Genomic DNA, 27,959 nt, shown 5'->3' with positions numbered 1-27,959 from the left:
CACCTGCGGCAAAAATCTGCGAACCCTGGTGTGGTGTTTAAATACAATGCAAATATTGTCTAATTATTAGAGCTGTCAGCCCACCATGTTACATTATCACCTTACGCCATCACCTCGTTCCTCGTGTTATCCCCGTCCTCTCCATCAAACACACTGGATTGCTCTTGGTGACTAAATGTAGGGGTCAGGTCCTCAATGTCATATCCTGGTAGTTGACCTTCAGTAGCACCGCTTGGGGTTGGGTTTTCATCCGTCGTTGAAGCATCCTCTGGCTTGTATTCTTGTATTACGACGTCCTCACTGCATTTTGCTAGCAATGAATTCTGAGGAAGACAAAAGAATTAAACGACACAAAATTAAGTGTAGGATGCCCAAGAATGATATACCGTAAAACAAGCTTATAGAGTGATTTTTAATGAAAGCTAAATTAATCCAGGCGCAATCCATCAACAAAATTATAACATTACCGATACAAGCATATACAAAAAGTATTTTTGTAAGACCAATCTATTGTGTTGGAATATTTACGACTGGTTTGTATTAATTTAGCTTTCATCGAAAACACTTTATTGTAGACGAGATTTTACGGTAATCTTACTATTTCTTTTATTTTGGTTTCATAAAACTCAACCAGTGATATTATCCAAAAACATTGACCAAAAATGATTGTTTGGGGATAACAGTCATATGCGGGGCTTAGTTTTTTTTTCTGTTTCATTCCTTCCTGTTCTCAACAGCCTGTAACTAAATGTTTATACACACACAACATGCACCATCAAAATAGATTCAATACTAGTTACACTGATGTAGATTATATAACATTTATTTCAGTCTCCATGAGATATATTATGAAGTACTGGTTGGGGGGAGTTGAAATCATAGATGCAAGGATCACACAGCAATTCACATCACTATCACAAAACCCCAGCATTATTTATTGCCAGTACCATGCATGACATCTTTCATTGTTGCAAGTTATAGGCATACAGCTAGAATAAGTTATTTATTCTTAAAAAAGCACTCATTTTCAATTAAAATCCTGGATAGATGCTAGTCTGTATTAGATATAAGCCACCATGCAAGAAATCCTACTAGCATAACAGGTTCCAGCAAAAATTAGTTTGAGAAAATCACTAATCTTGATTTTACTTCACTGCCCAGAGGAAGACATACAGACTTTTGAAGACAAGGTTGCTATACCAGCACGCAAAGTAGGGTTCCAATTAAAGTGTCAAAATAAGAAATAGATCAAATAAGGCTTATAAAATTTAGGTCCTTGTGGGACTTGAGTCCTTGAACAGGGCAAGATTCCAAGTCAGCAAAAACAGATATCTAAATCCAGAGATGCTGAGGCCTTGTGGTCTTTACGGAACACTTTACTTGGAACCCTACTTTCAAGGCATTTTCAAGGGCCCAAAATCTTCTTAATAACATGAACAATGAATAACAGATATGCAGATTCTTGACCATTTTCAACCAAATAAAGTTCCTTGCCATCTCGGTATATTCCTCAATCTCCCGTATGAATTTGGAGACATTTGGATCCAAACTGAAGGAGCCTTTCATATACATACACACATAGATACACACATAGTCACAACATTTCCCTATTTATAGTAAGATACAATAAAACAGGTGGTAGATATGATTGTGGAATCGAACTAGAGACCTGTCATTTGAGAATTGTCGTCCAACATGGCTGCCATTTTATTTGCTTACCATTCTGGTTGGGTTTATTGCATAGGGTCTATTATGACTTGCAGGATCAGATACTATATATGAACAGTGGCAAGTTAGCTATTGAGCATATCCATGAAACAGTCTGGTAAATGCTTTTTACACTTTATAAATGCTCAGCAATTTATTTTATTTTACACAAGGTAATAGCAAATTAGTTATTTTCAACTGAAATTTTTGATCAGCACACTGAATTGCCAACAAAAATAATAAAACAAATATAATAAGTCTGCAACAAAATCATAATCATGCATTTTTTACAGCAACTCATAGTCACTATAATCATTCTATAGTTTCAAATAGCATGCTATTGTCAAAAGCTTCTCAAAATTATTATTTTTTCCTTCAAACTAAGCAATACTGTACAAGACCTGTATTTCTTCACCAGCAGCGCAATTTAAATATATATAAACACAGCCAAATTAAAAATTCTCCAGTAGTTCCATCCCCATTTAATCAGAGTCTGATAAGTTTATGGCAAAATGATTTATATAATAATTTTCTATACACTCTCCTTCGAAGGCTGATACCAAATTTGATATCAAAAGTTTAATCATCGTGAGCATAGGAGCCGTTGTTTGGAAATTTGTGCAATTTCAAAAATGACAAATTACGAATTGACCACGCAAAAGTCAATGCATGGTATCAGCTTAGTATGTGGCCTGAAGCAACCCGCACAGGAATCATTGTACACTTGCCTGCGCACAATTAAAAGAGCGGGGTATTTGATTTGCATTTTGACATGCATGGGTAAACCTTTAACCTGCCGGCCTATTCAGGCGACGTAATTCTTGTCACTCACGCTAGCTCCGCTACGTGATACAATTCCTTATGTTATTTTTAAAATTGTACAAATTTCCAAACAAAGGTTCCTATGCTCACTATGATTGAACTTTTGATATCAAATTTGGTATCAACCTTTGAAGGAAAGTGTATAGAAAATTATTATATGAATTATTTTGCCATAAACTTATCAGACTCTGATTAAATGGGAATGGAACTAGTGGAGACTTTTTAATTTGGCTGTGTTTAGTATGATAAGCTCGTAATAGGGCAAGAATTATTCAGTTTTTGTTACTGCATGCATCAATAGTCCGGACTTAAAGGAGTATTTGAGATCCTAGCAACCTCTTTATGACATTTTTCAATAGCTATCCACAAAAAAGCTTATTCCCAAAATTTCAGTTGATTCTGATTTTGCGTTTGCAAGTTATGCATGATTATGTGTATTACACTGCTCCATTGTACTGTTGAATTATGTTCTTGTAAACCAGACATTTTTTGTACATTACGTAGCCAGACGTTTCCAGTGATATAAAAATCTCAACTTTATTTGACAAAAGTGGGAAGATGAGGCTGTGGATCACAAAATGCCCTTTTAATGTCCGTGCAATTCACAAAAAATGCAATGCGCCCAGCTGTGAGCATGCCATTCTATATCAATCAAGGCTGTTATAAGCCATTGTCGAGCCAAATATAGTATATACTACTCAATGAAAGGATCACACATTGAGAATCCCTAACCCCTAGTCCATTGTTACAACCTTTAGTTAATGAGCAAATGCGGATGCATTAAGTGAGGTTGTCGTGTTCAGCCCATAGGCCTATGAATATACGACTCTGTAGCATTTTACCATTTAGTGGGACAATTATAGCATGTGATGTCTTCAGCACAGTCATAGCTGTTTAGCACCAAAGCTCATAAATACCATAATAATGGACCAACCTTTCATGATAGATAATTTGATCATTCGGAACTGAGTGCAGTGTGGGTAAAAATCTGTTGGGATATCGTGGCCAAGCTCACACAGTATTTTAGTGACAAACTTCATATTTTTAAACAAAAACCTTTTTTTTTTTTTTTTTTTACCAATTGTTGGGTTTGATTCCCCTCACAGAACTTTCATAAAAACACAGAAAAATTGCTTGAACCTACCATGAAGTGCCAGTCTTGTAATGAAAAATGAAATCACATCAACTTGCGATCAGTCAACTTGCGATCAGTCAACTTGCGATCAGTCAACTTGCGATCAGTCAACTTGCGATCAGTCAACTTGCCATCAGTCAAAGTTCAGTCCCACAATTATCCAGGGAGAATTGTGTTATTTGTATTCAGTTTCATGTTTGAGATTTTTACCAACAATCCACTCTGTTCTGAATTAGCTTATTAATCTGATACCGGATATAGACAAATCCGACGAGCCAAGTGATGGTCAGGATTAAGTTGGCCATAGCTGGGGGCAATCCGCGTCAAACTAGCTTAGTTCATTTGGATTGCAATCCAAGATGCCCACTATCGCCAGGGCATCGGAGCGCGTAGCACTGCGCGTGTCACAGGAGCGATGGCGCTGCACGCCTATGATACTGGCGTGGCGTAAATTGGATGGATGGCCTTAGCTATGGCTGCCAGTGAGGTGTAGGAATGTGGCTGGTCGGATTCGTCTATAGGTCAGAGCATATTTGGGAAACCATATGAAAACTAGCTGTAAGCAACATGCCCTACAGGCCTACTAAATATACAAACAAACACCAGTACTACCATAAAACAAAAGAATGTTGATTTCATAATTGGGTACTGACTTTTTAAATCGATTACACATGGGGATTGGGTAGTGGTCGCATGGCAAATGGGGTTACATCTTCTAACTCTGGAGTCTCGGCGCCGACACAAGCGGATACTCTCTGATTGGCTGGTGAGCAGAACGACCTTGATAGGCTCCCTGTAGAAATATGTGAGTGGAAAAGCAACACCAAAAGATGGCAGCGAGTAGATTGAGAAGTGGGACAGTGCCAGGGTGACAGATAGGAGGTATTATTAGGAAGGTGAGCAAGAAAAAGTAAGAGAGGTGCTAATTGTCAGAAAAATATTCATTTGTGCAAATACTCCTTCCTAATTCTACTTACTGTTTAGCAAACATGTACATCAATGGTGCAGTATAATGGGAACACTAATGCTGGTTTCATAATTTCCTGCCGCTTGCCACTTTGACGACGATTTTGCTTCACTGCGCAGACGCACCAGAAATGATAGCTGGGACCAGCGGCAAGCTGATATATCGATCGCTCCATTGCCAAAAGCGGCAGAACGCTAGGAGTTGAATTCAAGTCAACTCGGAAGCGGCATATAAGAACGGGAAGCAATTTTTAGGGGTATGATTGGCTGTAACATTGGCTTTCATAGTCACACCGCTGCTGCTCAGCAAAGTGCCGCTCCGCTTGCAGTAAAGTACAAGCAGCATGATGAAAATCTTAATTCATTTCATATGTCATACTGCAACTCTGATATACATGCAGCCATATTACATTCTGGCACATTTTGAGATATAAGCACTGGTGTTTTGTTTTGTAATGTCCACTTTGTATAACATCAACCTAACCCTAAATACAGACATATTTTGACTTATTTCCATATACATAAAACATAACATATAATTACAACTGTAAATGTTAAACCAATACAGCTTAATTAATAAGTAAGGTCACCCACAGAGATTCACTTGGATTGTTACGTCAGATCCTTGAGGACCGTGCCAGGTTTCTGAATGCAAAGGATGTCACACGTATGGTGACCCAGATCTAAGTTATTAATTAGGTCAATCAGCAAGACCGCCAACCATAGCCTACTCATACTTTGAGTGACATGTAACGTCGCACGCAACAGTCCAATTTGATCTTGGCCACTGACTATATAGTCCATAACTCAATCAACCACAAACTACACAACCTTTCTTACTTCTAATCCTTTTTTTTTTTTTTCAAATGCAGAACTAGTTTTTAATTACTTTTTGTTGAGAGTTGAAGTATTTTGACATGTGATGCAATTATAATCCTTTATCATGACCTAATTTGGATTTGCAACTAAATTCAATTGCTTGCTAAATTGTGAACTAGTACTATTAACTTTTGTAATTACGTGCAGGTTATATGGGATTAAAGAGGTTCCATTAGGTCTATTGATTAATAAGTTACTTAGAGTTCTTTGTCAAGACCAGTCGATTCTCAAACCTGTGATGATGTTAATGATCCGTCTGCATTGGAGCAGAGTGGAACACTTGTCTGGATGTTTTTTATTTTACTGGAAGTGGATTCCTATTTGCAGCGCTGGTCTTGAGCATACGATCATAAATGTGATTCAACTTTTTTTGAGAAAAGTGGGAAGATGAGGCTGAATATTTTTGATCTATGTTCATGGTATTTTCCCCTCTCTTGCGGATCTATACTGCTCAAGACCAGCACTGGAGATAGGGATATACTTCTAGTAAAACAAAAAATCCGGTCAAGCTTTCCGCTCCTAAGTATATGGATCAATAACATCAACAACACTTTGAAAGAGCCACAAGCATCTTGGCAAAACTGTCAGCAGGAAAAAATATTTAAACAATTTCTTTGGACATGACAAAGAACTCTTAACAGATCTATCCTATTATCTTCCCCATCTGTTATGATATTTTTCCAATATCCAATAAATATACACCTTCATTACTGATCTTGGCAGGGAAATAAAGGACAGTCAACTCTCTAGTAATTAGAGAATAAGCGATAGGAATTTTTATTTTGCCTATCCTCTACCGTGTGATGAGCGACAGGCAGGTCCAATATTTTGAGTAGTGGATGCCGGCGCAGCGGTATCCACTACGATAAAAATATTGGACCTGCCTGTCGCTCATCATAGGTAGAGGATAGGCAAAAAAAAATTCCTATCGTTATTCTCATTCTTAGTCAGTTAAATATTATTTTAATAACTGTAAACAAATTTTTAAGCAAAAACTAAGCTACCGTCATAAAACTCCCCTCATTATAAAATGAACGAAACTTGTTTACAACTTCACGTATTCTGTTGCGGCGTATTGCTAAGCGCGTTCGCGATTCCGCACTAGTCTCACGCATCCAGCGCGATACATACGCGCACCTCTACACTTGATTACGCATTATCAAGGCATACGATGGCGTGGGGGTGCGTCTACGACCTGATAGACGGCACCGAAATCATGCGATTGTCCAATCAGAAATGTGTCTACGAACTAGACCACTCCCACTGACTAAGAATTTTATATACACCATTCACCTGGTTTGTATTCCCTAATTTATAGCAGTACTTTATCCAATGCAGTGACCAGATTCACGAAACCATAAACACACCTGGTCAGTTAAAGTGCACCTACAAGCATTGTAAGTTTGAAAAGGGTGACAAATAAAAACTTGATCTTTTTTTTAATTTATGTGTAAAAAGGTCTATTTTGCCTTTTTCCATAAAAATGATCAAGTATAAAATTGAATATGTGTGATCCAAATTGTCACTGTGAGGTATTATTGTTAAATATTAAATGTTAATAATCAAGGTTCCCGCACCATGAACCCTTTAAAATTCAGTGACTTTTCAAGGACTTTCAAGGTCCAAAAGTACGATTTTCAAGCACTTGCCACAACACAACATTCTCCATGCTGTATGTATTAATGAAAGTGAGTTCCTCTCCACTCCCCAAATTTTGTCATAATTATACTGTAGGTTAAATTCCAATTTTCAAGGACTTTCAAGGACCTTGTACAAATTTCCAGGACTTTCAAGGCCTTGAAAATGTGTTTTCAAATTCAAGGACTTTCAAGGAAATTATGTTGTGTTTGAGGTACCCACCTTAATCTGTGTCCAGCTGAGTCTACTTCTGGTCTCCGCATCCATGCCATAGACAACAGCATTGACAGCTCCTACTAAGGGTGACGACAACGCATGGAGTAGTACTAATGCAAACACTGGGTTACCTGGATTCGCTGCATTCTGAATTCTAAAAAGTATTATCAAAGAGTAAATGAAATGATTAGGTGATAGACCACTTTGAGTAAATAAACTAATGTTTTTTGGGCGCGAGCAAACCGACATATGGATATTCCGAGAGAGACAAAATCGGGACTCGGCTGGATCATTTATTTCCGATCCTTGCATATATTTTAATATTAGAATTGTGTTTCGCATTGCCTTATGCCCTGCTAGGGTGAAGCATATAGGCTGCCTCCTTCTTCATTATTTAAAATAAAATAGTAATTCTAAAGTCAAAAGGCCAAATGGACATTCAAAAATACATTCAGACATTCCAATGGACAATTTCAAATAAGCTACAGATGTAAGATTTGGTGTAGGGGATCAAATTGGAATATATAGTGCAATCAATATTCTTAACGTATGGCTAAAGATAGTTGAAGCTATTCCTGTACTAATCAACAAACCTTGAACTAAATTATGAAGCTCACATCGAGCAGGATAATGATATCATAATTCTCCCTGATTTACTCATTTAAGGGATGGGGTATGAACATTTTTACATTTGGACAGTATTTATTGTGGGACATAAGAGCACATCAGACATATCGAATTGCATTCTGATTACGAAGAATGTCCTTCTGATATCAAATAATTTTGAGATGGCAAATGATTAAAAATTGATATTTTTGATATTTAAAAGTACTCGAAGTAAACTTTATAAATCTGATGATTTATACTTAAAGTGTATGTAGGTGGGATGAAAAGCCAACGATCAATTGAAAATTTTGACCTTTCGTATTGAAGATATGGATTTTTTTTAAAAAAAAAAAAAAAAAAATTAGGTCTTTTTTGGGAAAAAATCTATATCTTCAATATGAAAGGTCAACATTTTCAATTGATTGTCGGATTTTCCTCCCAGCTACATACACTTTAAGAATATATTATTAAATTTATAAAATTTACTTCGAGGACTGTTATATCGAAAATGTGAAAAATACCAAATTTTAATAATTTGTCATAAAATTTGTATTATATCGTGAATTTCAAAAAATGAAAATTATTTGATATCAGAAAGACATTCTTCGTATGCATAATGCAATTCGATATGTCTGATGTGCTCTCATGTCCCAAAAAATACTGTCTAAACGCTCAAAACGCTCATTCCAGATCCCTTAAAAAGCATAGTACTAACTGTTTCTTATATAAGGCCAAAAAATGTTTGCTTGCCAAAATCATTGCCTACAGGCCTATACAGTAGTGAGTCATTAAAAATTTTTTTTTAAATATGACAGACCGTCCCACCCCAAAAATCCCACTGGAGGGGAAATAAACATTTTTTTCTTGGCCTAATAACATATTCAAAGGGAAATGGCATTACAATTATATGGAGTAAAGCCATATACTGCGCAATTGGATCTTTCAGAAGATAAAAGGAAAACCTCCGTTTTTTAAGCCTTATCCCCAGTTTTCCTCATTGCAAAAAAGATTCCATGGACCAAAAACTAAACAAATGGTCAAATTTGCCCAACAACAAAATCCTTACAGGGATCACTGACATACATACCTGTTTGATCACTTACCTATTAATAAGTGGAAATACTGATAGCGCTAAATAGATGAATGGATACGATGTCAATGGCTTAATTTCTGATTTGATAAGTTGTCTACTTCTTTCAATCTCGGGTTCATATGTACCTTGCCAGCTTCGCACCTGAAGGTAAAAAGTAAATACATGCGCTGGGTAAATTTGGAACTGAGGTACTGATTGGCTAATTGAATCGCATCATGATCCTATTGCGTGGCCCAGTTCTTTTCATGCAAAGGGCTATTCCAGCTGAAATCCATACACCCCCTGTGGAAGACAGGACCTTCATCGCTCGGTATAGATTTCAAATGGAGTCACCAAGTGACATATTCATTCACACTCCCTCTGTGTTAGATTAAGGCATTGTCTTCCATAGGGGCCTAATAGGGGGTGTATGGATTTCAACTGGAATAGCCCAAAAGGGAAGGTGCATGTGTCTGTGAGAAAAAAGGACTCTGGCGAGAGAAAAAAACCTGGTTCTTCCAACCATACATTATCCCCATTGGTCCCTGAATAAGAAAAGACCATGTTTTACAGGGAACCATTTACAAAGGAATAGCTGAGGTGGTTTCTTGACTCTGCCTGATTGACACATCACATACTTTTTTTGCAAAGGATAAAGATACATTTTCTACAGATTCAATGTGAGCTTTAAAATATCTTTCTAAAGTTTTATTGGTCTGGAACTTCTGATGCAATTTACAACTCCCCTTTCAACATAGCACTGCACTGTAACTTGGAATTCTATTACCCTCACAGCCCATTATTGACAATAACACACTGCAATTCTTCCAACCATACATTATTCCCATTGGTGCCTGAAAGTTGACCCACTTTATTATGAATAAGAAAAGAACATGTTTTACAGGGAACCATTTACAAAGGAATAGCCGAGGTGGTTTCTTGCGGGTAAAAGAATAGAAATTAAAGGTTACTGCCATTTCGTTTACACCAAATCATTTACGTTTATACTGCCTCGGGCACATTATTTCAGGGTGGGGCATTACCCTTTATTTCTTAATTATGAAGTGAAATTTTGTAAAAATAGGTGTTATCTGTGTCCTGAAAATATACAAAGGTGAACTTTCTTATGTGTGTAACTTACCTTCTTTTTCAATACATATATGATGTAGGAATATGCTACAAACATGACGATGATTAACACAAACAATGGGCCGTACCACCTGTAAAAGACAGTAGATATCAAACATGACGATAATTAACACAAACAATGGGCCATACCACCTGTAAAAGATATCTAAATGAAATCAACCTGCAAATGGTAGAGTCAAGAATGCTAACTGAAAAAATTCAGAAGTTGTGGTCACTATACTTGATTTTAAACTTGTGCCACAAAATTGGAAGCAAATATCGCATAAGTTGTTTTGGAGTATTAAGGAACAGGACGTATGCCTCTTTCAGAGGTCATAAATGTATTTGAAGGTTAACAAACGTAAGAAATAATTTCTGACTTCTTCTCGCTGCATTTGGAACCGACCTCAAGTAATCATCTTGCCAGCCAGGCAAATGTGGTATGCTTTTTAAGGGGGTACTATACACCCCTGCGGTAAATTTGTTTGCATTTTTCTAAAAAATAATAACACACTAGTAAAAAAGTTATGTATATTATAGGGCAAGTAATCCAATTACTACACTGAAATTTCAGTGACTCAAGACAAGCGGTTCAGTATATATGATAGGAAATGAGGTACATCCTAGCGGTACCTTATTTCTTATCATAAATAACGAACCGTTTGTCTTGGGTCACTGAAATTTCAGTGTAGTAATTGGATTCCTTGCCCCTATAATATACATAACTTTGTTACCAGTGTAATATTAGTTTTTCAAAAATGCAAAAATAAACAAAAATTTATCGAGGGGTGTAGTACCCCCTTAAAATATCAAATCGAAACACAGTTTGGAGAGCCCAATAAATAATAAGATAAAATTGGGTTTTTTTATTGCACAATGCCAACCCACACGCTTCTGCACACTTTGCTGACCACCCAAGACACACCTTTTGATATTACTCAAGGGCGCAGCTCAATATAGGAGCAGTCTCCTAGTCTACAAACATATCCATCCCAACCAGGATCAGCTCAATATAGGAGCAGTCTCCTAGTCTACAAACATATAACCATCAAAACCAGGATCACCTCCCAAAGTATAATCGTATGGTGTTAAGTAAATCGAGAAAAGTAGTTCCTTGTCACATCAACAACAAGTTTCTGTGTGTCTCATAAATACAATATTATTATATGTTTGAATGAACCAATGTGGCAGTGATACTGGCATATTTGAAAGTCATATATGATATATTCCTTTACACAAAGACAACTTACATAAAAAATCTCCATACAGTAGCATTAGATGAATCTTCACGAATCCAGCTGAAACAATCAAAATAAAAAGATTGCATTTCAGATGTATGTAGCTGGGAGTTGGCAATAACCAATGAATGGACTATTCCATTTAAAATCCACAAAACCACAGTGCAAGATTTTTAAATATAGTCCACAGAGGGAGTATGAATTTCAAATGGAATGAACATATTTGGCAGCTCCATTTGAATTTCATACACCTTCAAGAAAGATTGAGAAAAAAAATCCTCCACAGAGGGAGGGCAAATTTCAAAATCTAGTTGGTATAACTCCATTTGAAATTCATATTCTATCTGTGGAATATATTTCCAAAATCTTCCACAGGGGGAGTGTGGAATCCTCCTAAGTGCATTTAAAGGCCATGTAAAGAAATTTGTGTAATTCTTCTGTGGTATAAGCCGTGCGGCTAGCGAATCTGGATATGAACGCAAAGTGATAAACAATCACACTGTCATAGCTGTCGATGCTGATTGGCTGATCAACGGCCATGACTACAAGACGTTCCAGCCATTGGTCATCAATATTTTCGAATGGTGTTTTATATGTACATCTAGAAATACCATCTAGGAACTGTGGACGACGTCCAGTGGACGTCATCCACAGTCTTGTGCATTCAATGTTGTACAGAGATTTCTCTTGTGTCCCAGTGTCCGCTGTTCTCAAACACACCATTCTGGGTGTGATATGTTAGCCACATATGAACATTAAGGTTACTGCCTCTTGAGGTTTTGAGCAAAAAAATGGGATGAATTTGCCACATTAAGTATCAAATTTGGCCCAGAAATAATCATCGGAAAAATAAAAGTTATACCTCATCTTAAAGGTAAATGCTTATATATTATTATTTTCCCATTGTTATTTTTATAGCCTTAATCAGATTTTCACTGGAAGCCTATGACTTGGGTCCCGCTATCACCACTCGCTATTTTATTTTAGGCCCGTTGATATCATACCATACTTCACACCGATTTCTCTACCAAATTGTAGGCATATGTCAAACATTCCATAATTACATTCTTGCTATATGAACCTCCGAAATATAATTTACAAGTTCTAGAAAACGTAACTTTTCAGTGCTCCACATTTGGCCATAAGCTTATTCATTAAAGTTCTTCCATTTTCTTTCTTGACCCATATTTTTTATTTTAAACTAGCTGCAATATATCACTGAATCCTACTTAAACCATAGGTACCAAGTTTGTATGTCCAAACTACAGCAGTGATGAAAAATAGTAACATTTCCTGCCACCATTCTGCCAAATCACACACTTTTTCAAAAGCTTCCGTTTCAATCATTTTTGTGATTCAGGTACCTGTTTTGCCATTATGTGTCAAATCAGTTCTAAGTTTACAATCTCAATTGTACTCACCATTTATATCCCAAGCAAAATGTATACATCCTATATATTATATCCAAATCCAGGTTCAAGAACAGGTTAAATAGACCAAATCTCAAATGTCTCCAGTCATATAAAAAGCATTGTTTTCAAAATGGTGCCCAGAATTGACCTCAAGTATTTGACCCACACAAAAGCCTCATTTACAAGTCACACTATTGACAACTAGCCATGCATACAACAGTACAGTAATGAATTCTTTTGAAGGTTGGTGAAGAGCCTAATCTTTCAAGTCAAAGCACTTCCCACAAATCAATGCAGTCAATACATGTGTGCTGATGTGTGACAAACTAACATGTATTATAATACACTGCTATTTAGATCAAGAGGTGTCAAAAGCAGGTGAATTGTGGGATGGTGTTCAATAATGCTGAAACAGGGCTGGTGTTATGTCATTGTCTGAATATATTGATTTTTATGGATTTTCTCTGCCTTGTGCTAATACATATTGTGAATGAGAGGGATTTTTATGGTCAGCTGTCTTAGAAATGTTTATGGCTGGGTCTGGCAATCCCAATTGCCTCACCTAGCAACTGTAAACAACATATTATGTAGGGTAAAAATTAATATACTACAATCATTTTTAAAAGCACTTTTTAGGCACAAATTTTGCAAATTGGTATGTTTGGATGGGGGTGTGTGGGTGTGTGTAACGTGTTGGGTGTGTGGTTGTGAGGTGAGGAAAGTCAATCTCTTTGCATATATTGTTTGTTGTAGTACTAATTTTGGTAGTTGTAGGTCAATTATTTATTGGTGATATTTGGTGAGTGTGATGGGTGTACATTGTAAGTAAGTGGGTGTGAATGTGTGTTGCAGTTGTGTAAATGTGAGTGGCAGCTTGTATGAGCGAGCAAGGAAGGTTATTTGCATTTGATGTGTCTTTGTTTAAAAATATTGTCAATTTATATTTATATGCCATTTATTATTTAGCTTATGTATTTTTATATGTGCAATGTATGTAATTCAGCCTTTGGCTGCGAAGTGCATTTTTTCTAATAAACCTTGAATAAAAAAATAATAAAAATTGAATATCTGAAGTGTTGAATACATGTATGTACCTCATAAATATGCAAAAATGTAAAACATGGACAAGTTGGATGGAATTCAAGAGTATGTATCCTTAACTACAGGTTAACTCACCACCAAGCACCAGCCGGTCCATAATGGTTCCCAATAAATGGAAGTAGTGACATCAGCAATGCTATTCCCCATGATACTAAGTGGTACAACCTAAAAAAGAAACATAAGTTTACTATTCATATAGCAGGTGATAATAATAGAGAGATACAGTGTGGTTTTTGCAGGGGAGTTGAACCCTCAAATGAGTTGGTTTCAATCCCCTCTAAAAGCCAACACCCAAAAGAGAATTTCAACTCTCCTTAACCCCCAAATAGTGTCAAGTTGATAATTGGTCAAGTAAACACAATTTCACCTCAATTTTGGGCTTCATAAATAGAGTATAATTGAAAATATTTTCGCACTTCACATGGAATTATCACAGTAGCACAGGGCCAAAATAATGCTCACCAGGAATTTTTTTGTCTTTGCCCCAGAACTTACCAGAACCCTCACCCACCCCCCACCCCAAAAAGGATTTTTACAAAGATCACATTGGAGAGATGCAGTGCTTGTGAAGTATGTCCCTAGCTTGTTTTCTTCGTTGGGTTTAATCAGGAAGTTACCAAGTTTAATTGATATCACACCTGTAAATATTTACAAAATTCCTTGGAGTTTTGAACCATAAGACCGCAAAGGCCTTTGTCATAATCCCCCTTTAATATGAATCGCATCAATTGTTTCAGAGTCCCCATCGACGTATACTTACATTTCATATTTCTCTGCTCTAGGAATCATCTTCACTGAGATTAGATACATGTTGAGTGTGATGCAGCTGACCCATAACAACACCACCCATTCTGAATTCAACAAAACAAAACAATAGAGTATATGTCATTCAATCAATCATGATTGAGGCAGCAGATAGGTATGACTAACATACAGAGATGTAACATAGGTATTTGTCCAAGTCTTCGGGCGTTTGCATCCCACATCAAACATTTATGGGAGTTTGTCCGAGGGAATAGGCTATGGGATTTTGTCCAGCTCTTTTTATGCTAAAATATCATCCAAATCCATAAATGTTGGAAAACAACAACAACAATTTTACAAACAAAAATAAACATACCCCCCCCCCTTGCCCCAACAACAATTAAAATTTGCATTGATGAGAAATTAATCAAACAAGTATCTAACTTTCTTCACATTTTATTAGATGACGACCTATCATGGAAATCGCACAAATCCCATATTACAAAAATTGTCTCGGAAATATACATTATAATGGTATAATTATAAAGGTCAGACCATGCCTATCCCTGACTCTTCGATCACTCTTTACAATACTTTTGTTTTCCCATATCTTTTTAAGTACAGTACAGTAAAGTACTGTGCCATGATCTGGGCTGACAGACACCATCTCCATAGAATTTTCTTAATGCTAAAGAACATGTAACTATTCAGTTTGGCTCCCCACACCTATCCTTGGGGTATTTAAAATCTATAAGACCTTTACATTTTCCAAACTGCTCAATTTATAATGATGTATATTGATGAGTAGCATAAAAGTTAATTTCTATGCCCACTTTGACTACATGACCAATTACCATCTCATAATACTAACCCCAACTATTTTGTCAATAACAAAGCCATCCGCACCCATGTTTTGAATGGCTTTAAAGTTTCATGTAAGCCTAACCAAAACCACATTGTGTCATTCTTTTGGTTTTTTTGCATATTTCATTTTATCACATTGTTGTGAATGGAGATGAAAACAATTTAAAACCTGAACTTGACTCATGAGAGTTTTGTGACATTCCATGTAGCCATCGTTTAACACAGACTATCCCATATCAAGTTATCATGTGGTTATGATTTATTATTTGATACTCACCCCAAAATGACAGCCACCAGGCTTCAAAATCACACAGTGGACCATCAGGGTGAACTTTGGCCTGCAACACAAATGAACTCATTGTTTCACTTGATACATAATTTTTTAAAGCATGCAACCATACTCATAATGCTCTTGTCATGTTACTATGCACTCTATCATGTTTATATTTCATTTACATTAATAAAATATTTTTATGGTCTTGAATTGTCACTTTTGCATTAAACATAATTGTGATAAAATTCAAAGTATAGACTATCAACATGTCAATTCATGGCACAAAGTATAATTGGGAAATTAGTGGTTCTTTTTACATAGAGGAATCAATATATAATTATACCAAGAAAATTTCTTGATTTCAAACCATGACCTTTGTATCTAGACACATTATTTATTCCAATTTTTTATACCAATGAACTTCCTTCCTGTTCAGTTAAACAATGACTGCACTTTTGATTCATATGAATTAAGAATTTTCTTTGGATTTAGCTCCAAACATAAAAACTTACTTACCATAAGATGAGCTGTACTGTCAAAGAATGCAGCCACCGTCAGGTAAAGAATCAGTCTCTGCACAAACAATGTGTACTTCCGAAACAACCAAATGACAAAGATCATGAAAAAACTGTGCCGTACAAAAGTGAAAGAGAAAAAGCAAAAATGTTATATGATATTATCAGGGTTATAGCTAGCCCAAGTTGAGTGTTGGCTAATTTTTCTATCCAATTAGAGCACTGGCTCGGGCACAATCTTTTTAGTGAACGCGCGTTATCTGGGACTGCCCACCATAGCTATAACCCTGGATATTATATTTAATACAATCTCATTTGACATCAAATTGTTTATTTCTTAGTACATGTAGGCAGTCATACATGTAGGCAACACTCATAACATCGTAGATCGATATATAATATGTCATATACACACAGTAGGGCACAGTACCTGCATTGCATAATGTATGACTGGCTCACACCTTTTGTCATTTATGTACATGTAGTACATAATTTGTCACTTAATTGATGCGTGCAATAACAAATTACATTTAAAGCAAAATAGTGTTTATCCTTTAATGAGTAGAACAGCTATTGTCATTCTGATAAGCAATATCCGATAAATATCCATATAATGAACATGTTCTCTTGCTAAACCTATACGGGGTGAAAAGTAAGTATGCATTGAATGAGTCCTAATGGAAAAAGCAGGTGGAAACAGTGATATTTTATGTTTGGCTTCAAAACTCAAATATTATAGGCAATGTTTGCTGAGGATGATGCACTCAAATTTATTTTTCAAAATTCTGACTTTCACATGACTGCAATGTACTGTACATTAATATACCCTGCAAAAATCAAGGCCTTGCTCTGTATTTGTGACACGGTCTGAGATTTTTTAACAAAATCAAGTACAAGATTTCATTCATACGATTGATTATTCAAACCTGTGTACAGCTGAAATAAATGAAGCCATACAAATTACTGCCATTCGTACATGTACATGTATGGGATGTTCATAACACACTCATTAATTGACCTCATTAGCGATCCACAAATTGATACACACATGTTATATAGGTGCTGAAATTAGTCATTAATAAATGTCCATACATCATTTATTTGGCTCAAAACTAAAAGGGGACATATCTGATTGAATGATAGTACTAAAACTAACTGTCAGAGGAAAACAATGTTGCTAACAAATTTCAATTCAATTGTGTGTATAATGTTAAAATGAGCAACAAAACTGATACTATTATCAGCATAAAATATTGAACATCAGAATATAAAAAAACAAATTAAACAAAAAGATTGAGTTTTAGTTCTACTTACCATCCGATTAGAGATAATGACGCCATGGCTTTCTTTACACCAACAATAGCATTCTGCAAACAGAAAGCGACATATATATACAAATAATTAATTTGAAATCATACAAGTTATGATACAAAGTACATTGGCAATCATACCATACAAGGCGATTCTCGGACCACGAGTCTCGCCTGCTTTTGTGACCGCCTGCTTTTGCGATTAGTTTTGGTGGAGGTCAATGACAGTTTTAGTAATTTGACCTCAGATGACCCTGGATGACCCCAAAATGACCTTCCAAAAATTTTGGCTCTAAATGTTGACTATACCCACCAAGTTTCATGCCCATACTAAAGTTTTTAGTAATTTGACCTCAGATGACCCCTGGCTGACATTGGATGACCTCGAAATGACCTTCCAAAAATTTGACTATTAATGTTGACTGTACCCACCAAGTTTTGTGCCCACACAATAGTTTTTAGCAATTTGACCTCTGATGACCCCTGGGTGACCCCGGATGACTCCAAAATGACCTTCCAAAGATTTGGCTTCGGGTGACGTCAGGTGACCTTGACCAACTAACCAATACAAATGTGTTCTGTCTGGGGTCAATATGGGTTGTTTTACAATCAAGGTACATTTGGGCTGAGCACCATATTGTGCCCTGTTTAAATTATTAGATTAATTTATGATTAAAAGTGGCCATCCCATGCCTAATTATTGGCCCCTATTAGTTCCACCTACACAGCAACAAAGAAACTGAAATGCTTAGCAAATGATGAAAATATACATTTCTGTATGATTTTGGGACAAAATAGCCGTCTCATTTGACCTTTGTGAACATTGCAAATGATATATCACTACCAGCAATAACACAAAAACATATTTTGACAGTTCAGAAGTAATGTTTGAAACATGATTGTTCAAAATTGAGAACAATGTAAGATTGCGACTGTTGCATTAATTGTACCATTTCTTCAAATTTATGTTGAAAATTTCGTCAAAAATAGGAGCTAAGTGCAACTTTAGAAATCCGACTTGAAGCCACTCAAGCGCCCGTAATTCGACCAAATGATATCAGAGAGCAACAAAAGAGGTATCAAAATGCGCAGGAGAAAGCTGCCCTTTATATACATTAAATAAGTTTTTGCTATATATTTCAGTTCCCGATATATCTGGCCATCTATAATCGTTTCGATACTATATTGGTTGAGTTTATTAACAATACATGTACTGAGTCACCAAAGAAATTCTGGTCTTATGTAAAAAGCTTAAGAGTCGACAATATTGGTATCCCTACCTTGAAAAAGGATGGGAAACTTGAGTCGGAGAATAAGCAGAAAGCAGAGATACTAAATGAACAATTCAGCTCGGTCTTCACTTGTGAAAATCCTGACCTTCCTGGCTTGCCTGATTTGAAAATCCCTATCATGCCTGATATCCAGGTATCAGTTGCCGGTGTTACCAAATTGTTGCAGGAGCTCAATCCTAGTAAGGCTTCAGGGCCTGATAATGTCCCCACCAGGATCCTCAAAATCGCTGCTGAGGAAATATCCCAGCCTTAAGCTTAATTTTCCAAAAATCTTTGGATTCTGGAGAGATTCCTTTGTCATGGCTCCGTGCAAATATTACCCCTTTTTACAAAAGGAGAGCACCGCCAACTATCGGCCTGTGTCACTTACTTGTATTTGTTCAAAAATTCTTGAGCATATTGTTCATTCCAGTATCGTGGCTCACTTTGACAAACAATTTTAACTGACAAACAACATGGGTTCAGGAGTAAACACTCCTGTGAAAGTCAGTTAATTCTCACCATTCATGACCTTGCCCTTGGCCTCAATAAAAAATCTCAAATTGACCTCGCCATAATGGATTTCTCTAAAGCTTTCGACAGCGTTCCACATAACCGTCTCTTATCTAAACTTCAGTTGTATGGTATTCATAACAAAACCCACAGTTGGATTAACAACTTCCTCACGCGCCGTGTCCAGCGGGTCGTCGTCGGTGGCGAACACTCGACCTGGGCTGATGTTGTTTCAGGCGTCCCTCAGGGCACGGTGCTGGGGCCGTTGTTATTCCTCATTTACATTATTGATTTGCCTGATAAATTGAACTCGTCTGTCCGTCTGTTCGCAGATGACTGCGTTTTATACCATGAAATACAAAATGATTTTGATGCAATTTAGGAGCTTCAAGATGATCTTGATACCCTGGTTGAATGGGAAAATAAGTGGCAATTAAGTTTCAACCCCTCAAAGTGTTTCATAATGAGACTCACACACTCTAGAAAACCGAAACTCTTTGAATACAAACTGGGTGATTCTGTTTTAAATGAAACGGATGGCCACCCCTACTTAGGTGTCTTCATTACCAACAGATATCTGCTAAGGCAAACCGGACACTGGGTTTCATCAAGAGAAATTTTTATTCATGTCCTAAATCCACCAAGGAGGCTGCTTACAGATCCCTCGTCAGACCACTTCTAGAATATTCATCGGCTGCATGGGATCCTCACACCAAAGATTCTATAAACCAGATTGAAATGATACAGAAAAGAGCCGCACGCTTTGTTTTCAATGACTACACATCTGATCTCGCACACCTGGATCAGTTACAAACATGTTGAAAACCCTGGAATGGGACTCGTTGGAGAATAGAAGAACTTCTCGCAGATTAACCATCAGTGTTCGATTTACCTGGATTAGCGTAGCAAAATGCTACTCACAATTTTGTAATTGCTACTCAAATCTGAAAGTGAGTAGCATTCTTTGCTACACAAAAAAATATACGAAAATCGATCACTGTTAACCATCCTGCAGCAATCCCGCCTAGGCCACTTGTCCCTACCGACCGGAACACTCCTACAGCCCGTCCAACGTCGTTCACGGCATCTCCACTGCAACGCCTATTCTACAATCACCACCAGCAAAGACTGTATGAAATACTCTTTCTTTCCCCGAACTATTATAAATTGGAACAACCTACCAGAACAAATAACACTAATAGAAGAAATACCACAGTTCAAAGAAGCTGTAGCCAACCACATCAAAACCACTTCAAGTCAAGACTAACATAGCACTCCGCACGCACACTCCCTGACCGTCTGACTCCAGGAGGAGTGTTGGCCAGTATAACAACAAGATCAAGATCACCACCATTTCAGGCATGTTGCAGGTTACAAACAGGACACATAATTTCAGGATTATTACTACAAATTTGAACCAAAGGTTTCCAGACAGTTATAATACAACCAAGGAAGCTTACTTCAAACAAGTTTAGGGTAACAGTGACATGGTATTGGCAAGTGAAATAGTCAGGGAAGAATACCATGGTGTATTTGAAATGTAATTTCTAGTCTTTGTACATGGACAATAAGTCTGCCAATTCTACACACATACATACTGTGCTTGCTAATTAAAGACTCGGTTGAAACAAAATTAAGGATCGAATGCATTTTAGTGTCCAAAAGGCAAAATTATTGTCAAAGTTCTGCTGAATTCTGCACCCTTGCGAAGGTACACAATTTCGAGTCGAGTCGGCAATAAAAATATACGATCAAAATATTGGAGAGAATATGCTCACCAAACATTGGGATTTGGGAAAGTGCGCAATCTCATTCCCATTCAAACATGGAACGGGAAACTGAAAGTGCATAGCCTATAGTAGGTAACCCAGGCAAACCTTAGTTAACACATTTGCTAGTCAGCCAAATTCGCCGACAATGTCAATGCATATTTACATAGAAATTTAAAACAACTGGCGAAGAAGGAAACGTACATAAATATGTTTTCTATACTTCACTTGACCCAAATATATGATTTTTATGGTGATAAGTCACTTTCGCACATGGAATTTTAGAGGATTTGGATAGCAGTTCCATTAAAAAAGCTGCTATCATAATGAGACTAGGATCTAGAAACACCCCCGAAATGCCGTTTTGGGGAATTTTGCTACATTGTAGCTGAAACTTTTTGATGAAAGTCAATCTTGACAAGATGTAACTTTGCTACGGAAAGTGCTATGAAAAAATGGTTTTCAGTTTTGGCTTTGTTTACTCAAGGGCTTTGATTTGATATATAAAATGATGCAGTTTGATGGCAAATTTGAATTCACCTAGCATACCTACCTATAGGCTAGAAGCTTAATAGGCTGGACATTGGCTGGGCGGGGCCTGCCTTATTTACAATATTCGCCACCTAAAGCCACTGTATGAGCAGCGAATCGGCAACATTGCATACGCCAAACTACTTACTAGCGCAACGCAACTTTTATAAAATTAATTTTGCTGTAGATTTGAGAGCCTACATGGTTTATCAGGATTTGGGCTAAGGGGGTGCAAAATTCAACAGTCTTGCGGCAGTGCAATTCTCGCCACTTTTTTCACACCAAAACATCTGTTACCACCACTTACACATTTGTTGAGATCCCCTCCAAATAATGTACAAGACATTTCCGGCTCGGGTGACACAGAAGACTCAAGAAACGCCCCATTTGTTAATTGTACAGTGGTAAATTCCGACAAATTTCCTCCCTCCGAAGCCATTTTTTCACAAGAGGCGCAGGCAAAACATTGACCTTATAAACCAGCACTTGTACGTAAGTCGACGTGCGTCTTATCAGGGTATGAATATTGAATAGGTGACGTAACACATTTAAAGGCCCGTGTTCATAAATACTTTTGTGGGACTAGGGGAGGGGGGTTGGGAAATTTTGAACCTTACCTCGAACATCAACATTTTTTTGTTTTTTTGAAAAAGGGTGGATTTTTTGATTCCCCTTTTTGTGGTCTAAATTATTTTTTGATCTCCCTTCATGTAGGCCTATATTGGTTTATACCCTATAATACTAGGCCTATAGGACTACGCCAGGGGGTCAGGGGGAGTAGAGGAGGTGAGGGGGGAACACGAAAAAAAATCTGTAAAGACAGGGGTGAACATGAATTTTTATTTATTAACTGAAAGACCCCCACAGTGTCATCGCCCCGATATCTTCATCATCATGCAGTTATTGATTGTTAACTACATGTATGCACACAACACAGGGGCACTCACAATAGGCAATTGAACCCTACTGGTAGCGCTGTATCGTAGCTATTGGGGATGAACTAGTTAGGGGTGGTGCAATAATTATGTGTACCCCTGGGGGTGAATTATAGGGGGGCAAAGATTTTTGGCAGGCCAAAGGGGGGGCAAGCATTTTTGGCAGGTCAAAAGGGGGTCAAGCGATTTTTGGCAGGTCAAAAGGGGGGGCAAGCAATTTTGGCACAGATATTTTGGGCACCGTTTCTATATTACGCCCTAAAAGGCGTGAGGAAAAGCGTTAGGAACACGTTCAAATATGCAAAATTTTGCTCGCTGCGCTCGCACTATATGATAAGACAATTTAAGGTTTTAAATTCGGGTTCCCCAAAATCTTGCATGTGTAAGGGGGGCAAAGATTTCTTGGCACGTCAAAAGGGGGGGCCACAGGTTTTTGGCACGTCGAAAGGGGGGGGCAAAGGTTTTTTGGCACGGCCAAAGGGGGGGGGCAAGCAATTTTTGGCAGACCATTTTGAGAATTCACCCCCCCGGGGGTACACATAATTATTGCACCACCCCTTAGTATCATATATCAAAAAGTATAAAAGCTATGATTTTAGTACTTTCTCTATGTTTCAATTACTTAATCTTTTCCAAATATCTGAATCTTCAACCCGGTACACTAGCTTTAATAACGGGGGAACATACATTGTTATTAAAAAGAAATCCTACCATCTATCCAAACTCGCCGTGTTATTCCAATGCACATTTTACTTCACTGGGCAGCCATTTTTTGATCGTATTTTGAAGATTGGTGTCATAAAACCGTCATAGGTACAAATTTAGTACTTTCTGTCAATCAATTATGGCTTATTCTCTACATGTTTTAAATAATTGGCATAGACCTTATAATAACGGTCGTCCGCCTTGAAGCTTGATGAGTAAATGACAGCAAACAGCTGCAAACCAGTGAAAAATATCCCAAAACTCGGTCAGTGGGGCTCCGTTCGTACATGTCAATATCGATTGGATTAGTCGTCAGTAGCGGACAATTCGGTCGCTCATTGGATCAATATTATCAGGTGGTAATAAATTTGCATTGGACAATAGATTACTATATAATGGTTTACTGCATATATCGGTTTAATCTTCAATAAGCGGGTTTATGGCTGGAAAGGTCACGGTGAATTCGTCGATCCTGTATGTTCGTGATAGCCACATACAGTCTGGCCTGAGACTACCTCCACGAGGGTCTACGCTGCGCTATTTAAAATCTTGAATTTTGGTCACTTTTTCAGCTCAAGACGCAAGCCACTCTCTCAAAGCGCAAACTAACGACTATCATATCTGTTCAAAATATATATTCAAGTGCAAGGAACCACATCTGGTTTCTTTATACGAAATCATTTACGGGAGATATTCATCATTTTCCACCCCGGTATCCAAAGATTTATCGTCTGAATATCAATCGTGCATAGCACATTTACGTGTATCGATTCCGTGTATTCATTTCAGTGTCTCTGGTTGAATAATGTAATTATTAACCGGGCGATGTCGATGTGCCCCATAATTTTTTAACATCAAATTTTCAGATTTTCATCTTTCTTTAGATGAGACTTCTAACTTTGTTCCATTTTCTCTGACTCGCCCGGAAAACACACTACTTTAAGTTTTTAGTCCTTGCCTTAGGCATAGCCACTAGCCGGCAGCGGGGTGGCAATGGGCAGAGTGCCCCACATGACAAAAAATGAAAGAAAAAAGTGCCCCTCTGACCTTGAAAAATCAGGAAGAGAAAATCTGGAGGGAAAAGTAAAGGGGCAAGATGTCAAGAACAAGGGATTGATCTTGATTTTTTTTTATTATTACTTTCGGCAATGTCTTGAACCTAACCTCTAACCCTTACCGGCCTAACCCTAACCATATTCAGACCCTAACCCTATTAGACCCTAACCCTGACAATAACGAACCCGTGCCTCGGACTATGCGGTTAGTGATATATTGTGGCCCATTATGGTTGCAGAAAGAAATTAAGCTTGCCGGCCCGGCTGGCCGGTAACTTTTTAAGGTCAAGCCCGGCTGGCCTGTAACTTTTTGAGGCATATTTCGAACACTGGGAATGAGTAGTGGTTGGAATTTGCCTAACTTTATGATAATAGGACCAAAATTTGCCTAACTTTTGATACTGGACCAGAATTTGTATAGCACAGGACTTGAATTTGCCTAACTTAATGATAACCTATTTCTGAAGTTAAAAGGGCATTTTGTGATCCACCTCATTTTCTCCAAAAAAACACCTCATTTTCTCCAAAAAAAGATTTTTATACCACTGGTAAACATAATGTTTATGTACAAAAATTTTCTTGCCCATTAATTCCTTTAGCAAAAATATTGCCAGACTTGAATTACGTTCTGGTGTACTGGCCTTTGGAGCAGTAATACACATGTCTTGCAAATGCAAAATTGGCATCAACTGACATTTTCAGTATACACTTTTTTCTTGAATATCACCGTCACAGACTGTCAGGACTTTTGAACCAAATCAGTGATGAAATTTGGGAGCCCAAATAATGAAAATCTACACTTTAGGGCTTCTTTTGATGAATAAGGGGTTGTGCAATAATTATGTGTACCCCAGGGTGGTGAATTCTCAAAATGGTCTGCCAAAAATCGCTTGCACCCCCCACCCCATATTTATATTTGAACGTGTCCCTAACGTTTTCCTACACCTTTTTAGGGTGTAATATAGAAACGGTGTCCAAAATATCTGCCAAAAATCACTTGCACCCCCCCTTTCGACCTGCCAAAAATCACTTGATCCCCCCCCCCCCTTTGGCCTGCCAACAAATCTTTGCCCCCTGTAATTCACCACCCTTAAAATAGCATTGTATGATCAACCAGTCTCAAAATTGTGAGACTGAAAATACTATTTTGAGTATTTTTTTAATGGCGATCAAATTAAAAAAGTATCAGAAATCTGGAAGATTTGTGCGTGCATGATTTAGACATGACTGCTGTTTTGGCAAGACACAACTCATGAACTATGAAAAATAAATATATTTTTATATTTTTATTTTTACGATGGCCAAATGGACTACAGAGAGCTCTATAGCCAACTCAATTTGAAACTCACTCCCTCTGTGGAATACAGTAGAATTCCATCAACACGCATATATGCCTCTAAACGATGCAGGCACCCTCCACAAAAGCATTACTTGGAATTTTAGCAACTGTGTCAGCCATAATCTTATATCCCATTCTATGGAACGTTGCCAGCTTTAAGTTATGTTTCCAACCTCTATTCTCGGCTTAACGGTCACATACGGGGGCCTGACTGGACCTCTAAACCATTTGAATTCAAAAAGGGGACATTTCAGGGAGATCCATTGTCTCCTGTAATCTTTATTATGTGTTTCAATCCTCTTCTCGAATATCTTGAGGGCATTCGTGGAAAAAGTGGGTTTAGTTTAGATGAAACCATGCTGACGATTTTAATTTAATCACCAACAACAAGATTCGGCACCAAAAAATAATCAATGAACTCCATAGGAGAGCAACCAGCATGGGGATTACTCTGAAACCCTCCAAATGCCGTTCTCTCTCTCTGTGTGGTGGTAAACCAACTTTGGTTGATTTTTATATTGGTGATAATCTTGTGAAATCTGACAATGATGATCCTCAACGGTTCCTTGGGTCGCTGGTTACGTTTATGGAAAAGAAAAAATGTTTATGAACATATTGTCTCTAAACTTAACGGTAAATTAACCAACATAGATTCATCTTTGATTCGCAATGAGTACAAATTGGCCATATACATCTGTTACTGCCTTCCATCATTGAGATTCTGTTTGACAGTCCATGATCTTACTAGTTCAAATCTCCAGCTTTTGGACCGCAAAGCTGAGCAGTTCCTGAAAGGCTGGCTAGGGATTCCAAAACATGGTGCTAATACAGCGTTGTTGCACATGTCACAAGGTCTTCACATCGCCAAGCTCATTGTGCCTCATACAGTAGATCAAGATGCATAGCAGATCAAATAACAAACCTGACTCTGGACTTTAAGCTCCAACGTGAATCTTCCTGGGTTCATAAAATTTCCATCACTAAAGAATGCGAAAACATCCATTCCCTGGCTATTAGTAACCCCGAAAATACCATATGGGGTAAAATCAAACCTCAGGTTAAACAAAATCTGAAGGTTGAAACTGATAACTATTGGAAATCTGTTGTTGAGCCACTCTTGAGCCAGGGGGATATCCCTAAGCTGTTGGAAAAATGTGAAACCGACTTAACCTGGAAATCGTTGATATATTCTTTACCCAAAGGTGTGTTAAAATTCGCTATTTATAACGCCTCCATAGATACCCTGCCTTCCTTTACAAATTTAAAACGCTGGGGCAAAAGACTTTTGACACCTGTCCCCTCTATAAGGGTAAAGGTACCTTACTGCACATACTCAATAATTGCCAAAATATGCTAGATCGATACTTATGGAGACATAATAATGTTATTCGTATATTTTTATCCACATTCAAAGAGGCTGAATCGTTTAAGTGTGGCAATCTACAAGTATATGCCGACATTGAAAATAATACCATCAGTGGCGGTACAATACCGCCCAACATAATTGCCACATCCCAAAAACCACATTGTTTTATTTTGGCCGGCAGACAAGCGAGTCATTCTGTTTGAATTGTCGGTGCCATTCGAGCCGAACATTGGTAAAGCCAACTCTATCAAACATGATCGGTACGCTTCCCTTGTTTCCGACATTACCGACGCCGGGTATGATTGCTCGTTAATTGCCATTGAAGTCGGCTCTAGAGGCTTGATTGACACCGACAACAAAAATAGGCTGACTCGTTTGTCAAAACAACTTAACACCCCAAAAAAATTCAAGGTATTGAAAGACCAAATTACCAAATCTGTTCCCATGTCATCTTACTCAATCTTCAACTCAAGACATGAGCCAAAGTGGAATGTCCAAGAAGTCTTTTTTCTCACCGCCATGATGTATTTCCTCATTGTTTATGTGTATATTTGCTGTTTGTAATTGTGTTTACCCTTGCCTGAGATCGGTATGGATCTCAGTTGATCTTGGGGTTATATGTTCTTCTTCTTTTGTTAATAAAGATGATTAAATAAAAAATACAGGCAGCTGTACAAACTTGTATTATTATAAGACCAACCTAATGTTTTTATGTAGGGTGTTGCTCTGTGTCTCTTTCGTAATAAAAACCTCTTAGAGTATATACCGTAAAACCCTGTCTACAAGCATATATGGTATTTTTTATGAAAGCTAAATTAATTCGAAGCAAGTGTGGCGGGACGGCCGAT

General features: G+C 37.5%; 1 protein-coding gene across 2 annotated transcripts; it reads right to left on the bottom strand.

Annotated features, from left to right (window-relative positions):
- LOC140154255 (cyclic AMP receptor-like protein A) lies at positions 1-22,164 on the bottom strand. Of its 2 annotated transcripts, XM_072176845.1 has the most exons (12): positions 22,019-22,164; positions 17,632-17,684; positions 16,319-16,430; positions 15,806-15,866; positions 14,681-14,771; positions 13,996-14,085; positions 11,420-11,467; positions 10,183-10,261; positions 9,073-9,203; positions 7,370-7,517; positions 4,318-4,457; positions 212-323 (listed from the first exon to the last, which is right to left on the bottom strand). In XM_072176845.1, the coding sequence occupies exons 1-11, from the start codon at positions 22,148-22,150 to the stop codon at positions 4,380-4,382; spliced, it is 1,023 nt and encodes a 340-aa protein (XP_072032946.1). In that variant the 5' UTR covers positions 22,151-22,164; the 3' UTR covers positions 212-323; positions 4,318-4,379. The 2 variants fall into 2 exon arrangements, with proteins under 2 accessions (XP_072032944.1, XP_072032946.1); XM_072176843.1 differs by lacking the exon at positions 4,318-4,457 and having other exon boundaries at positions 1-323.
- Positions 22,165-27,959: the final 5,795 nt, after the last annotated feature.

The sequence above is a fragment of the Amphiura filiformis genome, chromosome 6, assembly GCF_039555335.1.
Source record: "Amphiura filiformis chromosome 6, Afil_fr2py, whole genome shotgun sequence".
Classification (NCBI taxonomy): domain Eukaryota; kingdom Metazoa; phylum Echinodermata; class Ophiuroidea; order Amphilepidida; family Amphiuridae; genus Amphiura; species Amphiura filiformis.
This window is presented reverse-complemented; position numbering and strand designations above follow the sequence as displayed.

Coding starts and splice junctions, on each gene's coding strand:
- LOC140154255 (XM_072176843.1), bottom strand. CDS start 22,150: ATGGCTTCGGAGGGAGGAAATTTGTCGGAATTTACCACTGTACAATTA. Junction 9,204..10,182: donor TATATGTATTGAAAAAGAAG/GTAAGTTACACA, acceptor TTTTACCTTCAG/GTGCGAAGCTGGCAAGGTAC. Junction 324..7,369: donor TCAGCTGGACACAGATTAAG/GTGGGTACCTCA, acceptor TGTCTTCCTCAG/AATTCATTGCTAGCAAAATG.